The sequence below is a fragment of the Rhincodon typus genome, chromosome 20 (genome assembly GCF_021869965.1).
Source record: "Rhincodon typus isolate 14 chromosome 20, sRhiTyp1.1, whole genome shotgun sequence".
Taxonomy (NCBI): domain Eukaryota; kingdom Metazoa; phylum Chordata; class Chondrichthyes; order Orectolobiformes; family Rhincodontidae; genus Rhincodon; species Rhincodon typus.
The window spans coordinates 9,493,869-9,503,910 of record NC_063351.1 but is presented as its reverse complement, the minus strand read 5'-3'; the positions used below and the strand labels follow the sequence as shown (position 1 = coordinate 9,503,910).

Here is a 10,042-nt window from a genome sequence, read left to right as displayed (position 1 = left end):
AAACGTCAGCCTTCCTGCTCCTATGATGCTGCTTGGCCTGCTGTGTTCATCCAGCTCTACACCTTGTTATCTTGTTATCTCAGATTTTCCAGCATCTGCAGTTCCTACTATCCCCAAAAGAAGCCAATATATTATTTTACAAAATACATCCTGATAAATAAAACAGTTCACTCTCTTTCATATGAAAATTAATATAGTTTTGTAAGGACCAAATAATCCAGAAAGTTATAGGCATCAGGCTTTAGTATTGAAGATTTTTAGTACTTCAACACCGGGAGGAGAAAATAATCACAGTGGAATAAACTCACAGGTGACTAATGAAACGCCAAGACAACAATTTGAAAAAGCAATCAATCTTTAACAAAGAGCTTAACAACTTTTAAAAGCACACATAAAATTGCACATAGATTACATGTAAGGAGAAATGGGTCAATGTTTATTTTTAGCATGAATGTGTGTGCGTGAGTGAAAGGCACACGCAAAAGTACGTCTACAAACAGTTCACTTTGGAAGAATTGTCGTTGAACATGAACATAGGTCAGGGTTGGAACTGTAACAATAAAGAGCCTCCCAAAGTTACCCTAAAGTGAATAATACAATACTTCTTTTTCCCAAAGTTGAAACATTAAGTATAGCATTGCAAGTACAACTTACATCTCGGTCAAGAACTCGGCCAGTACTGTTCAAATACAGTCTCTGATTGACAGCATCCAGAAGGACCCAATAGTCATTGTTGCCTTTCAACGATAAAGCAATAGTAGGATTTGAGCCTCCTGCATGACCTGTAATTTGCAAGTTGTCCACCAGAAGTGTTCCTATTTTACACAAAAAGAAATTTTAAAAAGTGGTAAAAATAGAATCTGATGACATAAGATTAAACTGTCATTTCTCTCTCTTTGTATCAGAGAGAATAGCTAACTATGCAATTGCTAAAGGGGAATTTGAGGAGAATAATATTTTGGATTTGCTGTACTTGTGTGGAGCCTCACTTAACAGGAAGGTAAATTGAACTATTGATACAGGAATTATGTTTCCCATATTAAAATCAATAATTGAGAACTGGAAGAGTCATGAAACAGATCTAATAACCTTCATGTACAATTGTGTGGTCTACCTTTCTCTCCGGTAAGTTGGAATTCTAATGGGGAAGTTTTATCACCATCTTATTAATCATGCTTTTGTACTTCTGGGCTTCCAAATAAAAGCAAAGCAAGCAAGTAGCATAGAATTTATATAAGCTAAACAATAAAGTGAATTACTTGGTAGTAACAGACAGATTCTTTGGGGTTATATACAGATTTTAAATGTTGTGCTTAGGTTAAACGTATTAAATTAGAATAAAAGTTCTTCACAATCAAGACTTTCCATCAAAATTACAAACATACGTTTCTGCAATAAAACCTTACGATCATTGTTAATTTTCACACTATTTCAAAAATGCTGAAATAATCTTAGTTTTAATGCTGTCATGAATATTATTAAATCTGTGCACAAAAAAAAATTTGGATCTGCCATTTTCTAACAACTTTTTGTAAAAAAAAACATTGGAAATGCTTGGGTGATAGCACTAAAATGCAAACTTTACACATGAATTGTAGCGGCATATCAATAATCTGTATATACTCCTATAAATTCAATAAATAGAATATCTTGTCAGTCAGTCAACATTTAAAGTTAAATTTGACATACAATTATTCTACCACAGAAAGTTATATAACCAAAATTAAAAATGAATTATTGAAAATTCACTGAGAGTCACCATTCTCATTATAAGAGCACTAAGGCAAGGTGATTCTCACAGTTTGATATGTTATCCATTATTGCTGTATAAAATCAAACAATTGGATGAATTATTTACCCCAAAGCCTCATATTGAATCTAACAAAATGGATAAAGTGCAACTTGCTGCAGTATTTCTCCATTTGGCACCTAGGGCCAATAGACCGTATTTCTCTCTTTTCTCGAGACTACAAGGTGTAGGAGCAGAAGTAGGCTGTGCAGCCTATCGTCTCTGCTCCATCATCCAACGAGATCATGATGTGATAACCCTCAATTCTATGTTCTTTCTTTTTCCCCATAATCCTCAATTCCTTCACTGATTAATTAAAAATCTGTCTTCCTCACCCTTGAATATACTTAATGATGTAATCTCAATAACCTTCTGTGCTGATTCATTATCCTCAGAAGAAATTCCTCCTGTTTGGTCTTAAATAGGTGACCTCTTACTCTGTGATTATGTCCTCTGGTTCTGGATTCTTCCATTAGGGGAATCAATCTCTCAGCATCAACCCCATCTTGTATTTTTCAATAAAGACTCATTAAATTCTTTTAAACTCCAACAAGTACATTCTCAACCTACTCAATCACTGTTTATATGGAAATCCGTCTATAGCTGGGATGAATCTAGTGAACTTTCTCTGGACTGCTTCAATGTCAGTATATCTTTCCTTAGGGAAGGAGATGCAGAATTTTGCAGCTGTGATATGACTTGTTTTTATAATCTATTGCTTTCAAAATAAAAACCAGCATTCCATTTGGCTTCTCTGTTACCTGCTGAACTTTGTATGCTAGCCTTTTGTGATTCAGATACGAAGACTTCTAAAACCCTTGGTGACATGGATTTCTGCAGTCTTTCTCCATTTAAATAATAATCAATTCCTTCATAATTCCTGCTGCCAAATTTTTATCTGCTCATGTAATCCATCTATATCCCTCTGTAGCTTCTTTGTATCATGTTTGTTTTGAGTCCTGAACTATTTTTGTTTAAATGTCTGCCATTGTACATCTGCCAGATAGTACCTGGATAAGTTACAACACCACCTGGTTCATGATATTTATGCTCAAATAAAATCACGCTTGTTCTTATGCTGAAATGTCAATCTTCATCGTGTCTCGCATTGTCTAGACCAATCAAAATGTGGAATTTATTTGTCAGGGTGATGTACACCTGGGATTGGCTGCAGTTCTTGATATAAATGGAGGACAGGTGGTTTCATTCTACGAATAGGTAAACGCTTCAGCCAAATGTAACAGGTTCAATATGGGAGGGGGTAAAAGATAGTGTGGAAGCTGAGGACACAACAAGAACTTTCTTTTTAAAAGAAAGGTTAATGGGATGTTGGCATCACTAGCTCGGTCAGTGTTCATTGCCCATCCAGAATTGCCCAGCATGGGGTGTGGAGTTATATTTGAGTCAGACTTGGTAAGGACATCAGATTTATTTTCTTAAAGGATAGCAGTGAATCAGATTTTTTTTTTAAGAATAATCGGCAATGGTTGCATGGTTGCCATCAGACAAGTTTTTAGTTCATATCGTTGAATTCGAATTTCACCATCTGCCATGGTGGGATTCAAACGCATATTCTCAGAGCACTGGCCTTGGCATTTTTGCCATTCCAGTAACATTACTGCTGGGCGAGTAGATTTACTTCACTTCGAATCCAACAGTACAGAATTATCAGATCGAATTATGCATTTTTAGTGAATTTGCTGTCAAATCTCCAACAAAGAAAGGGGTTGTGAACCTTTTTTTTGGGGGGGTGGGGTGTTGCTGGTGTTTCCCATCTTACACAGAAAATCACAGACTGTTTGAAACAAGTAAAAATTAAACAATTCAAAGTTAGTATATTTGGAGTCAAGTGCAGATAATGAAGCATAACTGAAGTTGCTTTTGAAGTGTGGCACTGTCTGAGCTGCATATGACTTTGTGAACAGTTTTTGGACATCAGATCTGAATAAGGGACATCACTGTTTGAATGAGTGCTGTGTATTGTCATCAGGATGATATTAGAACCACAGGGATTAAGTTACAGAGAGGTTTTACAAATTGGATCATATTTTTGGAATGAATGAGGATAAGGGTTGATTTCATTACGAGTTCACAAGATATTAATGGAACAGTTGGTGGATGTAGTAAAACTATCTCTGCTAAAAAATGGAGCAAGGCATTTTCAGGGTAAAATTAGCAAGCAGTTCTATTGACAAGGGTACTAAAAGTTTGTAAGTCTCTACTGCAAACAATATTTTATGTTAATTCAATTGTTAATTCTGAATCTGAGTTTGATAAATAACATTCCATTGGACAAGTATGAATTGCTATTGTGTGATAATCAGCAGTTGCAATTCCTATCCATTTCCACAGCCCTTCTGGTTTAGCATGTTTTCACACCCCAGAGGATTTATCCAAAGATAAAAAGAGAGTTAGGGTAAATGAAAGTACAGGTTAATGGAGTTAGGTTGCAAAAATCAGACACATCAGATCTAGCTGAATTGACCAAGCTTGATGGGCTACATAATGCCTACTCTTGCTTCTGGATTCCAATGTGGAACATTCTAGATTCTGCACTAAACTAAAAATGATGCAGCAAAAAAGCATAATCAATGTTTTCACAAACAGCTTTAAAAGGATATATTTATGACCATCTGGAATAGACACAATTGTATTATGCAATTGGTATTTTTAATTTTAAGTGGAAACAGAGCATCTATAAGAGAGTACAACTACACAAAACAGAATGTTGCTCTTACTGTACGTGCTTCTTTAAAACTCCGTTACCAATTATTTCCCCAGGCTGCCTGCAAAAGTTGATCCAACAAAAACCAGGCTATAGAGAAACTGGGCATCAAAACTGATGGATCTGAACAGTGGAACTGTATTACTATAAATGGTGCCAGGATGTGCTTTAATGGGGTGATGTCACATCAGCAGCAATTAAATACACAATTGCTTTGCAGTTGTACTGAATGTATGCAAGTGTTAAGTGACAGGTTGTTTAAAATTACTACACCGCACAACCTACACTTCTCCACTTCGCTGTCTTGCCGCGTTTCTACCCAGTGAGTTCCTGTTTCAATTTAGAAAGTATGGTCACCCCAATCTAGTGGGTTCTTTTTTTTAAGGCAAAATTTAAATCATACGACCATGCTGAAAGGTTCCTAACAGAGACTTACTTTCTTTTGTATTGTGTGTAGAGTCACCTGAGATCTCACATTGTGAAAGACTGTCCTTTGTGTAACACAGACTTCCAGATTTTCTCTATTCAGATCATCCTATCTACTTCAGGGAAATTAGGGAAAAATCTGATTGCACTTAAAATAAAAGAAATAGACCCACAACTCTGGCTTCCAACTCACATTTTTCTTCATTGAGGGTCTTGTGAATGAAAAATTATCCATTCCCCAAAGATCAGAAGGTAGTTTCATACCACTTCTATGAGTAATGGTGCACAAAGTGAGAAATTACAGGCCCGAATTTCTGGTCCTGAACACAGTGTGGAGACAGCCAAGGAGCATGTTGAGTGCGTGTTGGGGTGAGCTGTCTCACAGCTGGCCTCAGTGCTCCAGCACATTATCCCAACTGTAAAAGATTGATAACAAAAAGCAGGCCTTTAGCCTTTAACTCCACACACTTCCCCATCCCTGACAACCCATGTCCCTACCCATCCCACTATCCTGCGCATTCTTCATGACAACCTATGTCTCTTTATCTATCTCATATTGTCCTTTTAGGCCTCTGTGCCAATAAGTGTGAACTCAAGTCAATCCACACCCATACCTGCCAACCTTTGCCCTTACGTCGTCCATACTGACTTATCCAGTATCCATCATGTACAGACCTCAGGACCCATACTGAGATTAAATAAAATAAATTCTACGGGCTGCTTTTTTTGTCTTAAGTTTGTGTTGATCAAATATTTTGCAGGGTATTCAACATTAGGTCTAACTTAAAAAAAAAACCTGAAAGAACTGCGGATGCTGTAAATCAGAAACAAAAACAGAAGTTGCTGGAAACGCTCAGCAGGTCTGGCAGCATCTGTGAAGAAAAAATCAGAGTTAACGTTTTGGGTCCAGTGACCCTTCCTCAGTAAGGACTGAGACTCCGAAAGCTCGTATTTTCAAATAAACCTGTTGGACAATAACCTGGTGTTGTATGATTTCTGGCGCCTCCACTTTGTCAGCAGAAGTACAACCATCTTCTCTCTGATACCTCAAACTCACCATATTTCTGTTACTGCACCAACTTCCCACCAATGCTTTTGTTCCACTTTTCTCTCTGTTGCCTGCAACATCACCTCTCACTTGTTGTCACCTGCCTGAAACCTGACACCAGTGACCCTGCATACCCTTTGCACTGCCTGCTCGCTCAACTCCAATGCTCTGGAGTTCTCTCCCTACAAGTCTTTGTCTCTCTATCTCACTTCTTCTTTTACAAGGATCCTTAAAACTTCCGCCCATGAACAAGCCATTGTTATGGATAATCCATCCTGGTATCACCACATATCACTGGGGCTCTAATTGTTGCTTTATAATGAAGAACTTGGAGCAATTTGGATACATTAAAGATGCTATTTTAATAAATATTTTTCTTGTAGTGGTTGATTGATTTCTATTGGTTCATGTTGTTTTTGTGCAAGTGTTTTCTGGTCTAAGTTGTTTTTTGAGACTCAAGTCTACCGGATGTGATTTGACTTCATGACAACAAAAAATTTGTACAAACCACTTGCTCCCAGACATGGCCTCTGAAACTTGCATTCCTTTTGGCCTACAATACTGACACAGATATTGAGTAGATGTGACAATATAGGAAATGCTGTGGATGAAGAATGAAAGGGATGGGAGAGGGAATGAAAGTACTCTCAGCAAGAGGCTATATTCACTGAGGCTGTGAAGGAGAAATTCTCCTGCCTAAACGTCAGCTTCATTATGGGCATCCTTGCTGAAATCTGCCATCAGCTGCATTGGCACAATGCATTGAGGGCAGCTGTGCCAATGGCAACTTTACTGCAGCCGTGAAAGTTTAGGCTTCTGGCTCCTTCCAGGTTTGAGCAGCTAATCATCACAACACCTCCTGGTCTGTCACTTACTGCTGTTGTGTGAGGGAAGTCAATGAAGTTCTGTATTCCAAAAGAGCTGAACACAGTTTCATTCTCTCTTGGTAAAGGGAAATATCTGGAACATGCATGTAACCTTCCTAATGCAGTCAGGTGCCTTTGTCATGGTGGTGTTACATGCCAACTCTGAGATGTGCTTCAAGTGAAACTGATTCCAATCCTGAAATTTTCAACTGGTGTTTGACCTTAAGCTACAAAGGACACAGGGCAATGTTCAATGTTTTGGCAGCAATCATGATGCCTTCATTCCATGACAGTTTCCTGTGCCATCTGCAGTGGAGGCAATATGACAAACTAAGGAGTGGCTACCAGGATTTCTTCACTAATTTTACAAAGTGTAATCCTGGCACTGTAGATCACTGTTGGAATACTGCATTCAGTTCTCGTCCCCCTGCTGTAGGAAAGATGTTGTGAAACTTGAAAGGGTCAGAAAAGGATGTTGCCAGTGTTAGAGGGTTTGAGGGGCAGGGAGGGGCTGAATAGACTGGGGTTGTTTTTGCTGGAGTGTCGGAGGCTGAGGGGTGACCTTATAGAAGTTTATAAAATCATGAGGGGCATGGATAGGGTGAATAGTCAAAGTCTTTTCTGCAGGGTAGGGGAGTCCAAAACTAGTGGACATAGGGTTAAGGTGAAAGGGGAAAGATTGAAAAGGGACCTAAGGGGCAACATTTTCACACAGAGGGTGGTGCATGTATGGAACAAGCTGCCAGAGGAAGTGATGGAGGCTGGTGCAATTACAACATTAAATAGGCATCTGGATGGGTATATGAAAAGGATGCATTTGGAAGGATATTGGCCAACTGTTTGCAAATGGGACTAGATTAATTTAGGATATCTGGTCAGCATGAATGTGTTTGACCAAAGGGTCGGTTTCTGTGCAGGACATCTGCATTTTTCTATGACTCTAACTTGCATGCAACAAAATCATGCTGTCACGCAAATATAGTAGAAGAGGCCATGGAGGTGTTTAAACAATATTTCAGCTGTGAGAATCACTCCGGAGGAACCCTGCAGCATAGCACAGTGGCTGTTAATATTTTTGGTGCTCTTCTGTATGTTACATTGTCACATTATCATCCTTACTCTCAGGTATGGGTGAGCTGCTGAGGAGAAGCAGGGGAAGAAAAAATAAATCAAATGGCGTTCTTTGCTCAGGCTGTCCACTACTGACTCATCCAGCATCATGTAACCTCAGCATTCAATCCCAATTCCCCAATAAACAATCCCTTCACGTCTACGTTAGCTCTGCTGGTCACCATTACAGAGTTAAATTGACCACAATGCAAGAACAAAAAATCAAACAAAATTTATAAAGCCAGCCATATCATATTCAATACAAAAAGCATAGTGGCTCAGTGGTTAGCACTGCTGTCTCACAACGTCAGAGAACCAGGTTCGATTCCACTCTTACGCAACTGTCTGTGTGGAGTTTGCACATTCTCTTGAGTGTCTACGTGGGTTTCCACTGGGTGCTCTGGTTACCCCCCACAGTCAAAATATGTGCAGGTTGGGTGGATTGGCCATGCTAAATTTGCCCCTTAGTGTGCAGTTTAAGGGCATTAGCCATGGGAAATTCAAGGTTCTGGGGATAGGGTGGGAGGCTGGATCTGGGTGGGATCTCCTTCAGTGGGTTGGTGAAAAAGCAATGGGCTGAATGGCCTCTTTCTGTCTGATTCTATAAAACATCATCTAATCAAGCATGTGCATTCTCTCAGTTCAGAGTTTCCATGCACATTTATTTATCCCATTCATTCTGCACAATACAATCTGAGCAAAGCTACTTGAAGGATGTGCAGTGTGACCTCAAGCAGCTCAGGTCCTAGAAGGTCCATTTTTGACTGCACCAGCTCAGTGCGGGTATATCCCACCAGATCCAGCCTCCCACTCTATCCCCACAACCTTGCATTTCCCATGGCTAATGCCCTTAACCTGCACACTAATGGGCAAATTTAGCATGGCCAATCTACCCAACCTGCCCATATTTGGATTGTGGGGGGAAATTGACACACCCAGAGGAAACCCACATAGACACTCGGAGAATGTGCAAACTCCACAACAGACAGTTTAACACAGCTGACAGGCACAGCTGGAGCACTGGCAGAAAGACAGTTGTAGTAGCACAAATGCTGACACTTGACAAAGGACAGAAGGTTTGTGCTCCATGGAACCACTGTCCTTCTCATACGACACTCTCTCTACAACCTGATTTTTCAGGACCTCACTGAGTTTCCACAGCAGCATTCAAATGTTAAATGTGTTGTTTTTCACTGGCATCGCAATGGAAGCTGAGATGTTGTCTATCAGTCGTTGAAGCATTGTGAGGTCCACCCGTGCTCTTGTGGAGCTAGCCACTACTTCCACAGAAAATGATGCACATCATTCTCTGTGATAAGCCCTTGTAAAGTTAGAGCCAGATTCTTCCACATTTAAGTGAAAACATGGTCTGGGAGATCTGCCATTGCACCATTGTGTACCTACCCATCAGCCTTTTACGACATGTCGCATAATCAAACATATCACCAGAGTTTCCCAGAATAGAATTTGTAATGTGACCTCGCCGTTCAGTGAAATGGCACACATAGTATTTCATCCACAGTAGCCAAACTACTTGCTGTCCTGCCACGTATTGTATTTACACCAACATTTGCTCAAAGGGCAGCAAAGATGGCTCCACATGGTAATCAGCTCAGTGCTGCCTCTAATGTTTGCACAGTATCAGTACTTGAGGTGGTGGCTGAGGGCATGAGATTGTGACAGTGTTTATTGTTTCAATGGATTTTGACGTCACATTATTGCCTGGCCATGTGGCAACTCTTGTGTGACTGCATGTATAAAAGCACAGGGGTAAAGGTGGTGAGAGGGAGAGGCATGTAGTGCATACTTACTTTCTAAAGCTTGTAATACATAACAAAATATAGGATGTGAGTGAATTGCAATGTGAGAGGTGAGTTTGGTCAGAATGTAATATCATGCATACTTTCAGTCTTTCTGGTGGCCAGGACCTCAGTTGTAGCTCCATTAATAATGGCCAGGTCTGTGTGGGCAAGGTTTGCTGCTGTACTCACTTAATCACCAGATAGTTATTGCTACTTCTGATTATGTGCCACCATAACCTGTTTGACATCACGGCACCATATGATCTTTTGTAGCAT

At 39.7% G+C, this 10,042-nt stretch overlaps 1 protein-coding gene across 1 annotated transcript in view; it reads right to left on the bottom strand.

Annotated features, from left to right (window-relative positions):
• The window catches only part of pcdh15b (protocadherin-related 15b), a 606,743-nt gene that overhangs the window by 526,019 nt on the left and 70,682 nt on the right, over nucleotides 1-10,042 (bottom strand). The window contains exon 4 of the mRNA XM_048609162.1: nucleotides 655-815. Coding sequence (XP_048465119.1) covers nucleotides 655-815 — 161 coding nt within the window. The remainder of the gene's footprint in view (nucleotides 1-654; nucleotides 816-10,042) is intronic.